We start from the raw sequence: 18119 nt of genomic DNA, 5'->3' as shown, positions 1-18119 counted from the left end.
AGTCACATCTATTATGTATTATATTACAGTATGGTTATTCACCCCCTATTGTATGAGTAGACTCTCGATTTCAGATAAATGACTGCCTTTGACCTACCTAAAAAACATGAGGTGCATGAGGCAGCTTTAAAAAACAGTCCCAAGAAAAGTAACCCCAGTTACTAGTGAGGCTAATTTTCAGATGCCAACATTTTCACAGGCTCACAAAACTACCTTTTTGGTGGTATATTATACTACTTTCACCTGCCACTGTCCTAGGAATTTGTAGCTGAAATCCTATTTTACTTTGTAAAATAGTTATCCGGAGTCAGAAATTTTCTTAAACCCAAGTAAACAATGTTTTGTTCACTCTGCTAACATTGGGGAATATTAATCATATTCTAAATAGTTAAAGGGACACTGCCAATTTGGAATGCTATCTGAAAACTAGTTCCAGGTTTCATATAGACTCTAAACAGTATAGTTTAACTCTCTCATCTTCATCTTTCCCTATAAGAGGTAGACATTCACAGGCATGCTGCTAAGTTCAATTCTTGTATCAGATCCTGTTCAACAGAGTGAACAATCAATATAATTTTACCAAGCTTTATTCTTCAAGCATGACCATACCTTAGCATAGCCCTTTAAGTGGTTTGCTGCATGGTTATCTGTATTCACCACCAGCCATGGTAGCTATTATAGCCCTAATAGCCACATTTCTCTACCTGTAGAGGGGGGAGGGGAATGCAACATCTTCCCCCCTCCCCACCAGTTGTACAGGGATGGAATGGAAGGAGGCCTGTCCAAAGGGAACATAAATGGCTCCAGGATCATCTGAGTACATGTGGTACAATGCACAGATGGCAAAAAGCTACCAGTAAGTTATTGGTGCCTTGAGACTGATCACTGAAAGGCAGCTTTGGGTTCAAGGCTTGACTACAGACAAAAAATGGCAGGAAGGGTATCCTCATACTTAAATTGGCTAACAAAATATCCTTGATTAGCACAACCATATTGTTTTCAGTAAACTACATAAGCAAATTCTCCAAGTCACTGGGACCTGAGCAGTGTGTGTGTATGGGAGATATTTGCCTGTAACATTACACCTCATCTTTCTCCACATTCTGAAAACACACTTTTATAAATGCAGTTTAAAGTACTATTTCCTATGTGTCTTCATGTTGGTTGACACTGGTATGATTCCTGGTTGCTGGCAGAGTCGAATTGTTAGGAAATAACTTCAGTCTTCATGGTGCTGTGCAGGAGACAATGGTGTTGTAGAGTACATCAGTGACCTCTACTGATGACCCCATTCCTGTACACCCAGGCCCTCAAGTACCCTCCTATTCTGCTGCTGGTACCGAAAACTCCAAGAACAAGACAACTTACCCTGAGCTGGGTTCAGCTAAAGTCTATAAACCAAGACAATGTCTTTTTAGAAGATACATGACAGCTCAAACAAAACTTATGAGCTTGATCTGGTAATTAGTGGATTAGATTCCATGGCCTATGGGGGAGCTCAGACTAAATCATAACGGTCCCTTCTGGTCTTAACTGTTCATGGAGATGGGGGAACCTACCTGCAGAAAGGATTATCGGGACAAGTATGAATTTTTCAGTCTTCCCTCATAGGTCATTTTTGTTTCTCTTCTCTGGACTTTCTCCAGTTTGTTCACATCTTTCCTGAAATGTGACACCTAGAACTGGACACACTACTCCAGTTGAGGCCTAATCAGCGGAGTAGAGCGGAAGAATTATTTCTTGTGTCTTGCTTACAACACTCCTGCTAATACATTCCAGAATGATGTTTGCTTTTTTTACAACTGTGTTTAGGGTGGCCAGATGTCCCAATTCTATAGGGGCTTTTTTTAATATGGGCTATTACCCCCCACCCCCTGTCCCGATTTTTCAGATTTGCTCTCTGGTCACACTACTGTGTTACACTGTTCACCCATAGTCAGGTTGTGATCCACTCTGACCGCAAGATCCTTTTGTGCAGTACTACTTCCCAGGCAGTCATTTCCCATTTTGTATGTGTATAACTGATTGTTCCTTTGTAAGAAGAGTATTTTGCATTTGTCTTTATTGAATTTCATCCTCTCTACTTCAGACCATTTCTCAAGATCATTTTGAATTTTAATCCTATCCTCCAAAGCACTTGCAACACCTCCCAGCTTGGTGGTATCTGCAAACTTTAAGTGTACTCTCTATGCCATTATCTAAATCACTGATGAAGATCTTGAACAGAACCAAACCCAGAAGTGATCCCTGTGGGACCCTACTCAATATGCCCTTCCAGCTTGATTGTGAACCACTGATCATTATTCTCTGGGAACAGTTTTTCACCTAGATATGCACCCACATTATAGTAGCTCCATCTAAGTTGTATTTCTCTAGTTTATTAGGATCAGCTGCAGAACTTCTGGAGTGTTCCAAAGATGGTGACTTTATTATGGCATCTGCTCAGCTTCTCTCTTCCTGAGTTGGTGCAGGAGCCCACATGCAAGGATGAGTACAGAAATAACTGGACAGACCATGGCCATATAGAGGCAGCCTATTTGCATAAATGCAGACCATACTATAACATTTTTTAAAACCCACAACTTTAGTCCTCAACTCTTCATTATTAGTTATAAGAAAATTAACTTCAACATAAAGTCCCAATTAATGACCAGAGTAAATTTCTGTTGCAATACAGCATAGTATTTAATAATACAGAAATAAGTTGTTATACATTGTTTTGCTATATCTTCCTACATAGCAATTTAACATTTAAAAATAATCAAGTTAAAATATACATTTGAGGTGTGCTCTGCATTGGATTTAGTTGCCTCATCCTTTGGAATTGTTTCACATTTTGTTAATCAGAGCATTTTAATTAACACGGGAAAAATACAGCCATGCCCTAAATTACACAACCATTAGTATAGATAAATAGCTTTTCTGGATTTTATCTCTCTATTGTTACAGAGTTAGCACTGAGGTAAAGTGACAGTTTCAGCTGATGCTGAGATTTTAGGATCCAGTGCTTTCTATTCATTTTGAGTGAATTTAAGCAAAACAAAACAGTTTTTAAAAAATGAGATAATTTTAAGTTGCTTAGGAACACAAAAATATTAGTGATACATTTGAAAATGTTGTACCTACCAACTATTGTTACAAATAACTCCTAGGATTACTGTAATGGAAAGATTAGAGTCGCAACATATTCATCCTCAAATATAGAATATTTATAAAATTCATTGTTTTCACCACCTTTACAGTTTACCATAGCATATTACTCTTCTATTATATGTACCTTTCTTTTACTGTCTGATTTTTTGGCTGTGTTGGGAAGTAAATTAAATAAAAACAATATTTCACATTTACATAACTAGTATTTTAACAAACATCGACTCTCAACAGTACTATGAGGTAGGAAGTAGTATTTTCCCCCCATTTAACAGCTGGGGAAACTGATGCAGAGATGTTAAGAGACTTGTCCAAGGCCACAGAGATGAGCCAAACCTAGATATCAGGATTTCCTGGTTTCCCACACCCTTGCTCAAACCTCAGCGACAAACCCTCTCTAAATGAAACTACTAATTAGCCCTAGACCTCACTTCCAGCAAAAAGTAATTCATAAAACATAATCTAATCTCATTTATTAAGTCTCCTTACACCCAGCAAGCCCTGATTTGAAAGATGCTCCCTATTGGTCAAAGTGCTGAATTATGAAAGTCTGTTGATTAGAACGCAAGAGCCTTTCAAAATTATCTCCTTACCTTGTTAGTCCACAGTAACAAAGTACTTTGAGGCTACTTTGTTCATGAAAGTGCTCACTGTTCAGTTATATTTCAATCCCCTGATTACAGAAATTATAATAAATTCCTTTAGAAAGTCAGCAGCTAAGTAGGAACAGCTTGTGTTCAGAAAGCACCAAATCCTGTTTGCTACAAGTTTTGCTACTGACTTCAGTATCCTCTGAAGTATGACTTCAAATCTGGAACAGGATTTGATTCCACTCATGCATAGAATGGTGAAGTGCAAATGCTTAGGCACAATTCAGTCAAAATGCATATTCTTTTCCAGTGCAGCAGAGGCAATACAAAGGCATATATAGTACTCCGTATCGGGGAGTTCTAGAGAACCTTGCAGTGATAAATATCTGTCTCCAAAGCATTTGGGAAGAACAGAATATGGCAGCGAGGTCTCCCATTTTTCAACCCCATTAAATAAATCAGAAAAGAAATGCCCTTTCATCTGAGGGTGAACTCAGCGCTCCAACTCCAAGTAGCCGCATCAAGAGTTGCAGGTGCTCAGCCCACCTACAACTAGGTCCAAATGGTTTAGTGGATGTATTAGAAGGCCAGGGTACGACACAATCTAATACAAATAACTAATAGGTTGCTTCATCCATATTGTCGTCACTGCCAGCACCAAAGTCATCACCATCTTCAAAATATGAAGCAATGTAGTCGTTTTCCTAAATGAAAATACATTATAGATCAAAATACTTTAAGTTACTACTGATGTAGATGAGACAATTAAATGCACCATTATTAAACGAGGCACATTGCCTCATAATGCTAATCAGGAGAATACAGTATGATTTTGAAAGAAGAATATGCAGGGCTACATCCTCCTTTCCTAGTTTGATGAGAGAGGAAAAGACTTACATTTTGGGATGTTTAAAGTTTGTCTATATATGGACACACCCATGGTGCCTCTAACACTTTCTTTCCTGGAGGCGCTACAGTTACCTAAGGCAATGAGCCATTTGGGTCACACTCCAATGCAGCCTGAGATACAATCTGGAGGTTGTTTTATTATTTAAAAAAAAAAAAAATCTTCTGTTTTCAGATGCCAACAGCCACCATAACATTAGGGAACTAAGACATATAGTTTGAAAGCATGTTACGAAAAACTGTCTTAGGTCTTTGTAAAAGTATCACTATAAACTTGCGGCACTTTATCAGTGATACAGATAAATAATGACATCCACAGTTAGTGACAGGACTCACTCCTAACTGCTGAAACAAGATTTTGCAATATTTTGGTGATACTAACATATTTAACAGAACCTATTAAAATCAATCACAGCACTGAGCAGCATAATGTGCAGCTTGTCCACATAATAGTGTCTCTCTCATACCAACTTTTCCTCTAATGCAGAACAGCTAACAACTTTGTTGGTACACTTGGTTTCAGTCATCATTCCTATCATCATATTTACTTCTAACAAATAGGGTCTGTTTTGTTAGAGCTGGAAAAGGAACCTGTACCTCTTCATGTTCCTCTTCATCATATTCTTCTTGTTCATTTGCTGCTTCTTCTTCTTCTTCTTCTTCACCACCCTCTTTGTCTTTTTCTTTCTCCTTTTCCTCATCAGATTTTTCTTCATCACCTTTCTTTTCCAACTCCTGTCACAAGTTAGAACATGTTAAGGAATCTAGCAACAACATATCCTCCATGCTATCAAAATGCAGAGTTTAGTTTTGTTGTAACTATTAATAAGGCAACTAACCAAACAATGGTGTAGAAATAACAGGCAATCGTGTTGCTTAACTAAGTGCCAGGATTTTCCTAGGGCTTATTAGACCAAATACTAGCCATTATGTTTTTAGCACATTTGGTGCAGTACTCCAGTGCTGAGTTCCCTTCCCCTAGGTCTAAATTTTGAACTGAAAAAATTTCCTATCAAAATTTGCTCCATGAACTGTTTACTACTGACCTTTCTGGAGATGATCAGAAATCAATATAAATTGTGAGTTTGATTCCCCAGCTTCACTTGCCTATGATGTAACACTGAGCATATGGCTGCATATATTTGTTGACTAATAACTAGAAATAAAGGATCAAACCTAACTACATTACTATTAGGCAAGGGGCTTGGGGATTTCCTCCACTCCCAATCTCCATCCACTGTAGTGTAGTTTAAATAAATTACCTAAATAATTGAAACCAGAGTGTTTTGACAAATAAAACATGCAGAATTTTAAAATATTGTGCACAGCATTTTTAATTTTTTGGTGCAGAGTTCCCTCAAGAGTAAGCCTGTATTGAACAACAGAGGCTATACAGAGAAACTGCATCTTTTGCATCAAGTAGGTCTTACCTCAATTTTTTTCAACACGTCCACATTACTTTTGGGTGTGGCAACTTTTGCCTTTTTCGTTTTTCCACCTGCTGAAGTAAAATAATAAGTTACCTAATGTACCTTCTTAATTCCTACATAGAAAATACACATTACTGACTGTTAGAGATTACAGCACTGTTAACATCTCTCATGGCAAATTAATGTAATGTCTGTGCTATATCCTTGCTTTACAGTTGCAAATCCTTTACCCTGCACTGAATTGCAATAGCCCAATTTATGTAAATATTGCATTTTTCCATAATTAGGGCAGATCTGAAGCTCAGCTTTGAATAGGCCTTTGTCCAAATTATGATATTAAGCTTCAGTCAAATAATTTTCAAACATATATTCAAAGCTGGTTAAGAACATACAGAAGAAAATATGTATGATTGTCATTTTCCATCATCTTAAATATATTAGAAACCCCCAAATATCATTTTAATTCTTGTTCAGCATACGTAGCTTCAAGATCATAGTAGGTGTTTGTAGCAGACTGGTAGTCCTCACCTTCAAACATCCTGCCATCTTAACAGCTGTTGATCCAGCTGAGAAAGGGCTAAGTAGCTTCTGCTGACTCCAGGTTGCTTATTACATGGATATAAGTGAAGTACATGTCTCTCTTTAGGGAGAAATAACCTAGGGTGTGGGCTAAGCAATCTTGACATATAAATCCTAGGCCAAACCTGTAGAAAAGGCTTGAGATGACCTTTACTTTATTTCTTTCTTTGTTAATAAAACCAAACCCCACAAAGGAGTGAGCATTTAATTCTACGTAGATACGTGGACTTTGTTTTAAACCAGGCTATGGAAGGGTCTTGCCTACAGTATAACTGTAAAATAATGAATCCTAAGAGGCAGTTCCATTTTTGGAATGACAAAATGTAGACACCGAGCACTTTAGGTCCCAATTTTCAAAAATGTCAAGTCCCATGTGACTATCCAAAAATAATTAGCATGTCAATGGAAAAGCCAAGAATAGAACATAGATCTTTAGATCCCATGTCCTCTGCTTTATCCACTAGACAAGGATTTCTCAAATGGGGATATAGCATTAATTCCTCTTTACGTGATAACCTACAACAGCCAAACTGCAAAATTACAAAGATGGCAGTCATAGAGCTATAGTAGAAAAGGAGCAGAGATTTGCACTTGTAGTAGGGATTCAGCCTCTTTTTCTTGTAAGAAGAATGCAACATAACCTCCCTAGAATTACAAGACTTACTCTTCACTTATTGAACGATGAGGATAGGAAACTTATATAAAATGTTGGAGGCTGTGTAGTTTTTCAAGTACACTGGAACACAACCTGATCTTGTTTTATCTGGACTAGCTTTTGAGAAAAGACTAAAGATTGACAGAAAGATATAGATTCTGTTATGTAGGAAGCATTTGTTGTTGACAGTGTTGATGTTCACTTGAATATTTTATCTAGATAGGGATGCTGTGGCAACAAGGAAATATTATTTTTAGCATATCTCTAACAATCCAGCACAGTACATCTTTGATGCAAGTGGAGCTGCTATGTAATAATTTATGAACTGTATGTTTACATGATTATGAGGATGCTTGTTTCTGAATATACTGGTTTAGTTTTATAGAGGGCTATAAGGAAGGGCTTAAGATAAGCTACTTCTCCAAAAACATTTGAGGGCTGTTAAAAAACAATGTCACTAACGAAAAGGCCTGGGAAGCCACAAGATCTAAAGGACTATAGCAGTTTAAAAAGAAACTCTCAGGAGACAGTTGTTGTTTTTTTGGGGGGAGGAAGGAGGGAGAGAAGGGGGAGAAGATTTGTTCAGGAGAACCTGGTGGACACATAGACACTTGTTGGGGGGCCTGAAGCAGTTAGGCCTGCCTAGGTCACCATCACTGGATGGCAGGGTTTTTGGCATGTAAAACTATTATCTTACAATCCTTTTTCTCTAAATGCTTTGTTCTTTCTGTTAAAATAAATAATATGTTGGTTCTAAGGTGACTGGTCACTACATACACCTGGTCAGTTTCTCTAAGGGCGGAACCAAAGATGCCAAACACAGTTGCACCTGCTGGGTACGCATGGTTGAAACACATCATGCTGTAGCAAAGGGCAGGGTCTCAGAGGGGCAGAACTGCAGAATTCCACCCCTGGGAGATAAAAGCCTGAAGCCTAAAACATGACAGGGTGCTCTCAGAGACCAGAAAAGGAACAGAGGTGCAACTAGCCCTTTAATCATGGCAATGTCATTATCCAAAAGTAAAATCACTCCCAGCAACATATATAGTTAGAATGGGCGAAGCAAGTTGGGTTGGATTCCAAGATAGAAAAACTGACTTGCACTAAGAGGGGAAAAACAAACAACCCAAAACTACCACCCTCCTCTAAAAACATACACATTTGACTTGATTATAATGTGTTATCTAGTCAGTGGTTCTCAAACAGGAGTCTGTGAGTCACGTCTGGGGCCTTCACCCTCACTGATCAACTCCTTCCTCTCCCTCCTAGTGCCTCTTGCACACCACAGAACAGCTGTTCAGCGGCGTGCAGAAGGAGCTGGGAGGGGGAGCGGGGACAGGGCGTGCTCGGGGGAGGGGCGAAAAGAGGCGTGGAAGAGGAGGGGTAGGGGTGGGGCCTTGGGAAAGCGGTGGAGTGGGGGCAGGGCCTGGTGCAGAGCAGGGGCTGAGCATCCCCAGGGAAAATTAGAAGCCAGCTTGTCGGTCTGCGAAAAAATTTAAATCAAAATGGGGGTCCTGCTAAAGTTTGAGAACCACTGATCTAGATTATATTGTTCTCGAATATGCCAAGATGATGTAACGTATTAATGTGTTAGTGGCCACCTTTCTACAAACCTCCGCAGTGTATGTTTTCTGAAAGGATTCTATATTAACTTGGGTGCGGTTTAAATTTTTTTTTTTTTTTAAAGGAATCTGTATCTTTTTTATGCTCACAGAAGTTAAACTGTTCAACTGATTTTGTTGTTGCAATTAAAGAGAAAAATGGTCACTTTTGGTGTGAGATCAAATGAATAAAAATATGTCTTAATAGGCAGTGACTTTGAGCCTATGTTTATGGTCATCATTTAATGTCACTCCAGCAAAGGAACAAATCAGCAGCTGATTTTCTTAGGATATGGGAGAGCTAATTACTGGCTCAAAATTGAACAACAGCTATATACTGGTTATTCTTCTTTGACAATCTTGACAATAAGAATTTAATTTCCAGTAGAATGCTTGCACTCTACTTTTAGTACCATGCTTCTCAATGCGGCTCTTAAAAGGAACAAAGCTTCCAGATGAACCAGTCTCCATGGCTACTGCACATTCACGCTTCTGTGCTCTATTTTATCCTTGAACTGAAAGATGACACACTAAAGACTTGGACAAGAGGTAATGAAAGTAAATAATTATACATAACAGACATCTAGGTACCAGTCAAAGGGTTGCTTTATGTCAACAAAACAATAGTTCTCTAGAGAAAAACAGAATAATGGTCATGCTTACTGGGGAACACTGAAAAATAAATACATTTTATAGTGAAAATTAAACTCCTTTCTCTTTAAGAGCAACCAATACCAGCTCTAACTGCTGTTGAAGGATCTGATTCACAATTCTGTCAAAGAGAGCTGAAAATAAACAAAAAAGGAAAAATGGGGAAAACCAGAAGTTACATTAAATCACATACAAAAACTAAAATAAACAGAAGAGCCAACCAAATCACAACCAGGAAAACAAATCATGGAATATGGGAAAACAGTGGTTAAAGAGGTTTGCAAACTTCTGAAAGCAACAGCAAAAGAATACAAGTATTTTTTAAATCACTCAGTGCTACCCCATCAGCATTCAAAGACATATTGGTATGAAAAGCAGGAAATACAGATACACCAGCTCCAATAAGTTCACTATTATTTTCTTAAAATATCAAAATTTAATTTTTGGTAGTTCTGAAAGCATCCTATAAAACAATAAATAGACCAGTCAAATAATGTTTAAAAAAAATTACAAAAAAAAAAAAAAAAAAAAAAACAACCCTAGTCAAATTGTTTCAGAAATTATTACCACTGATTTATTTTCAACCAGCTCTAACAATAGTCTCTCTCACACCTAATTGCTAGGTACTGTGAATGCTCCTTAAAACTACATCAGCTACCTTTTTTGGTCTTTTTCCTTGGCTTCATCTCTCTTGGGAGTCTTCTCCAATCTGCATAAGAAATAATTTTAATATATAGGAACTATTATTTATTTGTATTACATTAGTGCCCAAAGGACCCAAGGAGGGGTGGGGTCCTATTGTGCTTAGTGCAGTATTAATATAGACTCTGATACTGCAAACAGGCTAAAATTTTTGGTATGCAACTAGTCCCACTGAAGTCAACACATTACCTGTGTACTTGAAATTTTGTATTGTAAAGATTTACAGAATCAGACCCATATAACAAAAAAGAGTTTCTTCCCCGAAGAAGCAACTGAAGTTCAGACATAAGTGAATCTAATAACCTTTAATTTACATGTAATAATTAGCAGTAGTGAAGCTATATAGATAAAGCTGAGCTGACCTTTCCATTCCAAATCCTAAATCTTCAGGTCACTGATACCACAAATTTTCATTGATTAAATTTCTCATGTTAATCCTCAGCTCAAGCTTGAATATTTTGAGGAAAATGTGATGCAAGTCTGAGACACTGAGTTGCAAATGAAGGATGAAAAAATCAGATTTATTTTTTCAGGCAGCTCAAACACAGGTTTATCAAGTTTGCAGTGGTAAAACATATGTCTATGACTCCATAAGGAATACACAATTTAGAAAGGTTGCAAGTGTCATTTGACTGGCATGGTTTTAAAATTGAGAAACTGGGTGTGACACATGACTATTCTTTGCAGTTCACTCTAATTGAATGACCTCAGTTTGCCACTGTGACTGGAGTCCCAGGGGAGCCTAGTCTGGCTTGGATACACATTACCACACCTTAATTGGGTTTTTGGATCAAAAAGTAATTTTGATATTGGAGAGTTTAAGGGTTAAAAATCAGTTACAATGAGTGAGCCAGGATCATATGAAGATTATGACAGAAAAACCTTTGAAGAATTGTGCTTACAGAGGGGGTTGGGAGCTGTGTTGATGTAGGAGAGGGAAGGGGGTAAAAGGCACCCCATTGCATATCTAAGCAAAAAACTTGCACCCACTGAACAACACTATGCTATGCTATGCAACTGTGTGGGCAGTAAGGCAACTCAGACCCTCTTTGTATAACAAGAAGTTTACCATGTTCAGTGATCATTTTCCCTTGGTGTGGTTACACAAAGCAACAGGAACCAATTCTAGGTTACTCCATTGGAGTTTGGCCTTGCAAGAGTTTGATATGGACATAATTCATATAAAAGGAAAGAGAATCTTGTGGCTGATGCCTTGTCAAGGTTGGGAGATCCTTGAGGTGTATCCAGGAGTTCTAATTAGCTCCCTTCCACATCAATCTTGCGTTGGGGGTGTGATGCATGACCAGAAAGCGTTAAGCATCCTGCAGGATAAATGACTCAAATTCAACCCGTAAAAACATATAGGTAGATAATGTTTGTGTTTTTACATATATATTGGTAGAGAGATCAACAATGTAATCAAACAGTCTCTGTCTATGCTGTAATCTGTTAATTCAGAGATCAAAAGAACATCTTAACATTTAAATGAACTGTAAACATAGGATATCACTGTATTCATTTCTCTTTGAAACATATAGCAAATCATCTGTGAATGGTGGAAAAAACAGGCAATTGCCTTATGTTAATCTGTAATAATTACCAGTGATGCTTAGGAAATGGGTCCACTTCATAGTCCACGTGAGTTCCTATTGTTCACCAAAGGACTACACGCTGTCACAAGAAAGCCTGAAACTGTATAAAGATGTTTGGGTCCCAATCCTTTTTATCTCAGATCTGCTTGAGGCTTCATGCAGGGGAAGCCTGAGCCATAAGAACTGAGATCCCAGTCCTAACTGGACCACCCTGAATATAAACATTGGACTATGAACTATTTCTGAAAGAACTCTTTGCATCTACAAAGCTCACCATCTCTGCTATGAATCTGAATCTCAAGATTGACTCGTGGTCTGTTTGTATACTGATCTCTTAACCAATGCTCTCCCTTTTCTTTTAAGATAAATTGTAGTTTAGTTAATAAGAATTGTTGCAAGCGTGTATTTGGGTAAGATCTGGAATATTCATTAACTTGGGAGGTAATGTGTCCGATCCTTTGGGATTGGTAGAACTTTTTTATGATGAATAAGATTTTCAGTAATCTTCATCATATTTGACTTGCGTGTCTGGGTGGAGGCCTAAGGCTGGATTACTTCAAGGGAACTGTGTTGTTGGGGCTTCTGGGTAACCAGTGAGGTATTACAGAAGCTGTTTTGTGCTGGCTTGATAAATCCAAGTATTGGAATATCCATCAGCTTTGGGGATTGCCTGCCCCATTCTTTGCAGTTCACCTTAATTGAGTGACCTCAGTTGGCTCCCCTGGGACTCTGGTCACACTGGGCATTTAAGAAAACCGCAGATTATTCAAGATCCACGCAGAATTTCACTGTTGTAATTTACATTATTACCTGGGGTCCATTCCATGGATTCTTTTCTCATCTGCAGGTACTTTTTACTATATTTTTCAATTCCTAGAGAACAAGAAAAACGTGCAGTTATTGAATTCTATTTCATTTACATGCTATTAACCAAGGCAATCCAAACACAGTATTATATGCTTCTCTTGACCCAAATATACACACACCCCTTCTTTTTATGCAGATGCACTTTCCATTGTGCAGATGATGAACATGTTTAACTGTACTACTATGAGCAGTTCCCTTGAAATCAATGGGACTACTAACATGCATAAAGACTTGACTACACTTAAACTTGTCTACACTTTTCAGCAGCACAACTGTGCCACGGTAGTGCATCAGTGAAGATGCTACCTACACTGATGGGAGGGTTCTCCCATCGGTATACGTAATCCACCTTCCCGAGAGACAGTAGCTAAGTCAGCGGGAGAATTCTCCCATCAACCTAGCGCTATCTACACTGGGGGTTAGGTCGGTTTAACAGGATCACTCAAGGGTGTGGATTTTTCACACCCCTGAATACTTACCTAATTTCCTTGTATAGACCAGGCCTCAGCGTAGATGAGGATTTAGTCAGTTAGACCTCGCCTGCATGGAAAAGTTTTACCATTCATACTGAATTAGTATACAGGTATGCTACGTTGGCAAAAGCTCTACTGTCAACACAGTTATACTAGCAAAAAAAATCCTTTTGCCAGTATAGCTTATTTTATTCAGGGAATTGGTATAAGCTATATCTAAATTATTCTTCCATTAAGAAGGTTTGCTGGTATATTTATACTATGAACCCTGTCTAGTGCAGACAAAGTCTTATTCTGGTATGTGGCTTTTTTCCGGGATGGCTTAATCCCTTTCCCAAGCAACATAAACTTAACTGAAAAAATGCACTCATATTGAAATAAGAGTGTCTACATGAAGAGTTATATCATTTTAAATCCACACCTTAGATTAAAATGAAAAACCTTCCCAGATAGACAAGCCATCCCTCAGTAAAAAACAACCTGGGACTGGAACTTCGGCATTCTTGACTGTTAGTCCTTCTTTAGTACTATAAACCATACTGCCTCCAAACAAAAAATAAATACCCATTCAATACAAAATTATTAATTTCTATTGCAGTAATGCCTAATGATCCCCAAAAGGGATGAGGCCCCCTGTATCCTAGGCACTGTACTAACAAACCACCCCAGAGAGCTCAGAGGCTAAGATTTACACAAGACATAGAGTAAATAATGAGACAAATTAGGATGTGGGAGGTGGAAAGGTAACAGTACATGCAACTCTAAATCAATTACAGATGCCCCCCGACTTATGCAATCATTCCGTTCCGGAAAGCCTTGCGTAACTAGAATTTTGCGAAAGTCGGAAACGTATACCCGTACGTTACGCAAAAATTTCCACAACTCGAAAATCCTATTTCTGGCTTATAACTTTTTCTGTAAGTGCGAATTTGCATAAATCGGGTCTTGCATAACCCGGGGAGTGTCTGTACATATATGACTCCCCATCATTTGGGCTTCCAGTCTGTTACCAGGGCAAATGCAAGCACAAGAGCTAAGAAATATAGTGGAACAAAAGCTCTTGTTTAAAATGATGGGGCTCAAGGGGTACCTAAAGTAATTGATGTTGGGTGGTATTTGGATGAACTGTCAATGTCAGGAGAGGAAAAACCAGTGGCTTTGATTTCAAGGTGAAGTTCATTATGGAAGAACATTATTGCAACTGCTAACATCAGGGTGGATTTGATTTAAATCACTAGTCAGGAAGACTCGATTTAATCATGGTTTTCTACATAAAAGTGCATTCTTGTTGGTTGTTATAACCTTAATACATATTTTTCACAACTCAGATAGATATAGGTTTCATTTTTAGGAGGTACACACTTTACATTTTTAAACAGCGATTTATTTTGAAAACTTTTCAGATTCGTTTTACAGCTATATCAGAAAATGAATGATTGTTTGGTTATTTCATTTATCAAAGAAACAGACATTTATGAAGTCATTGGGAGGTGAACTATCTCCAATTCAACAAGTTAATCGTTAATATTTGGAGGATTTTCTTGCCATGCTGTATTAGGAGGAGAACATCACCAGGCAGACATTTAAATTGTTTTATTTCACTAAAACAACATTAAGTATTCTGGATTTTTTTCTTCAACAGCAAACATATATAATATTTGAACAACACAAGCATATGTCCCTTGCTTCTCACATTTATCTCCAGACTTCTTCTCCTTGTCCAGATCTATTCCGCCCCCAACAATTGTATATTCATTGAACTTTCTGAAACTTTTCACTTTTAGAGAGGGGTAAAGGATTGACTCTGTGTACACAATTTTGCAGAAGGACAACAGAGCTGAGATCTGTTATTTCTCACCTCTATATAGTATTTATTTATTTTAAAACATTTTTGCTGTTAACAAGTATGTTACCTCTGGAGACACAAATCCACAGTTTGAGAATTGCAAAACTAAGCAGCTGTGATGATATCTTCTAGACTGAGTCCCATTGGGTAGATAGAAAGATTAACCTAAATCTATACAGAATCCTGTGGAACCCCATAAGATTGGTCCCTAATCCATGAATTATTGGAACTCATTTAGAAAACTTTTCTTAAACATTACGTGAATATATTGTCTCATACTACAGAATTAGAATGTATAATCCCTATTCCACGATGAGATATCTTTGAGCTATAATGTATCTTAATTAAAACTATTTTTAGATAGGTTTTTTCCTCAAAAAGCACTTTATCAAAAAAATCAGATTTAAATTTAAATAATCTGATTTTTTTGATTTAAAAAAAAAAAAACACCATTGATTTTTATCCACCCTGGCTAACATATGCAGTAAAATCTGTGTGCACCAATGACTGATCTTAACCAACCAAAGTTACTGGGCAAATCCAAACCCAGCAGCACAGCTGCTCTTATGCCACTGTAGCGTAGACACTTACTACAGTGATGGAAGGGTTTTTTCCATTAGTGTAGTAAATCCACCTCCGCAAGAGGCGGTAGGTAGGTTAATGGGGTTTGTGTTGGCTTAACTACTATTTTTCATACCCCTGAGCGACCTACTTAGGTTGACCTAAGTTTTAGCTGTAGACCAGGCCTTCATAGTTTGTAAAGGCACCCATCTTATGGCTAATTAAAATGTTTCAAAAGTTATCATTCATTTTAATATGCATGTACTAAATTCAGGAGAAAGCAGGATGGACAATATTTTTCAGCATGACTGATGGTAACGATACGTTGCAGGCAAGAGAATACACTTGTGTTTAAGTGATATCTTCTCAGTTCAGGTGATGGATGTTACCCCAGTTCCCACACATCATTTCCCACCATATCCCAAATAAACAAGAATTAAAATTAAGCTCCCACAGGCTCAAATGTATATTAACATTACAAAAAATAAAAAAGTCATACTAAAAATATTATCCATGAGTGATATTGCCAAGATGCAATATCCTCTCCCATATCTTTCTTTTGCATCTTAAAGCATTTCATAAGAGCATTTGATCATTTTAATCCAAGAAAACAAAAAGGGAACAAAATACTCCTTTCACCAGTTAACTACTTAATGACTGTGTATTTGATAATCAGGGTCAGGTGTGCTGATGGGTCTAACTTCTGTAAGGAGAAACAGATTAGATCATCTGCTATTGCAGGATTCTTACAGCTTTGTCTGTAATATCTGGTGCTGGCCTCCATCAGACACAGGATACTAAACTAAATGGACCTTCGGTCTGATTAAGGAACACAGAAATTACCCACTCAAAGTCCCCAGCCAACACCATTTACCATACCTGGTAGTCAGGCTAGGCTCATAGGAAGATGGTGGAATTGACAAAAAAGATTGAATAATGAGAGCCTTCTGTGATTGCTAGATTTTTGATACTCCTGCAGTGAAGCTGGGAGGTACTTGGGTCCTTTGTTTTCCCCAATGCAATTTTCAAACAAAGACTAGGAAGCTTTGATTTAAACAACACTAATCAACAAACTACTGAAAAGATAAAACATATGTATTGGATGTCAAATACAATATGTCAGCCAACATTGAGGAAGACAACAAATATTTTCAAAATTAAATTGCAGTTTTATAAAGGATTAAAAAAAGGGGGACAGATACTATGGTCTAGCTGAAACAAGCATAGGGCTGGCAGTCAGGAATTCCTGATTTCTAATTCCACCTCCACCACTGATTCAAGCATTGGTAAATCTCTTCACCTCTCTCCTTCTCAGCTTTCCCATCTGTAATACTACTTATCATACCTACCTATCTTTCAGGGATGTTGTGAAGATTATAAAGGAGCACTGACTAATTTGGGCTGTGATAGAGTAACCTTTAACTGATTATTTTTAATTTGTATATAATATTTGTAAATAATCTGGCTACAGTTTAAAGGGTCCTTATTAGAACCTGGGCTTTTAAAAATATATTTATATAGAGGATTCTGTGCTCCACTGTTAATGATTATAAGGGCATTTTCAGCAAGGAAGAAATTGACTGACTAAACAGTATTGTGAAATACACAAACAAAACAAATTGAGAAGAACAGACTTCTCCCAAACACGTACACTGCTTTTTAGTTACAGCAAATGTAGGCATTGTTTGTACCTCTCCTAGGTGCAAAAGTTTCATCGCAAAATGTAATTTTCAAGTTGACATTGTCCCTTTCACTATTCAGTGTCAGTACTACAGCTTGAACATATAAAGTGCTAATTATTACATTTTTCATACACAAATACATTTTGCTGTTCTAAAAATTACATTTATGCAGAACAAACCTTGATTTTCATCTTCTTTTCGCATAAAATAAGGCATTTTTTTCATACTTGCTCTAAATTCTTGCTTTAAGGCCAACATATAATCCTCTTCCTCTCCCATTTTCAGAGGCACTGGCTTAAAATCCGTTGGCTGTGTAAATTATTAAGGTGCATTATTATGCTAATATCCGTTACATACAACAACACAAAAAGCCGCAGAAAAAATGGGATCTGTACTCCTCTCACAGTGCAGCTGCACTGGTAATAGCTGTAGTATAGTCAGGAACAGTAAGGCTGTAGTATAGACAAGACTCAGATTGTTTATACTATCATCAGACAACAGTGTAAAACACCTGAATCCTGCCTACATAGTCTCCGCTGTTGAGGTTTCTATTACTGGGAGCACATGGTTACATTAGGGTTACCATATCTAATAAATAAAAAAAGAGGACCCTCCACAGGCCCTGGCCCCGCCCATTTCCCCCCCCAGCCTCCCCCAACTCTGCCCCTTCCCCGCCCTAACTCCGCCCCCTCCTCCCTCCCACTCCCAGCCATGGGGAAAGGGCTGCCCCAGCGCTACCGGCTTCACGGTTTGCCGGGCAGCCCCCAGACCCTGTGCCCCCAGCCGGTGCTTCCCCAGCGCAGCTGGAGCCCGGGAGGGGAAGTGCCCAGCCGG

The 18119-nt window shown here is 38.1% G+C and overlaps 1 protein-coding gene across 3 annotated transcripts in view; it reads right to left on the bottom strand.

The window, feature by feature from the left end:
* Positions 1 to 3922: 3922 nt before the first annotated feature.
* POLR3G (RNA polymerase III subunit G) overlaps positions 3923 to 18119 on the bottom strand; it is a 15347-nt gene continuing 1150 nt past the window's right edge. For 2 of the 3 annotated variants that reach the window (XM_034773165.1, XM_034773164.1), the window contains 6 exons: positions 17465 to 17594; positions 12667 to 12729; positions 10221 to 10271; positions 6077 to 6147; positions 5244 to 5381; positions 3923 to 4444 (listed from right to left, as the gene is read on the bottom strand). In XM_034773165.1, coding sequence (XP_034629056.1) covers positions 4358 to 4444; positions 5244 to 5381; positions 6077 to 6147; positions 10221 to 10271; positions 12667 to 12729; positions 17465 to 17594 — 540 coding nt within the window. In that variant the 3' untranslated portion in view covers positions 3923 to 4357. The remainder of the gene's footprint in view (positions 4445 to 5243; positions 5382 to 6076; positions 6148 to 10220; positions 10272 to 12666; positions 12730 to 17464; positions 17595 to 18119) is intronic. The other variant, XM_034773166.1, reaches the window with a different exon arrangement.

Source organism: Trachemys scripta, chromosome 6, assembly GCF_013100865.1.
Source record: "Trachemys scripta elegans isolate TJP31775 chromosome 6, CAS_Tse_1.0, whole genome shotgun sequence".
NCBI lineage: Eukaryota > Metazoa > Chordata > Testudines > Emydidae > Trachemys > Trachemys scripta.
The sequence above is the reverse complement of the archived record's forward strand: the minus strand, read 5'-3'. Positions and strand labels throughout refer to the sequence as shown.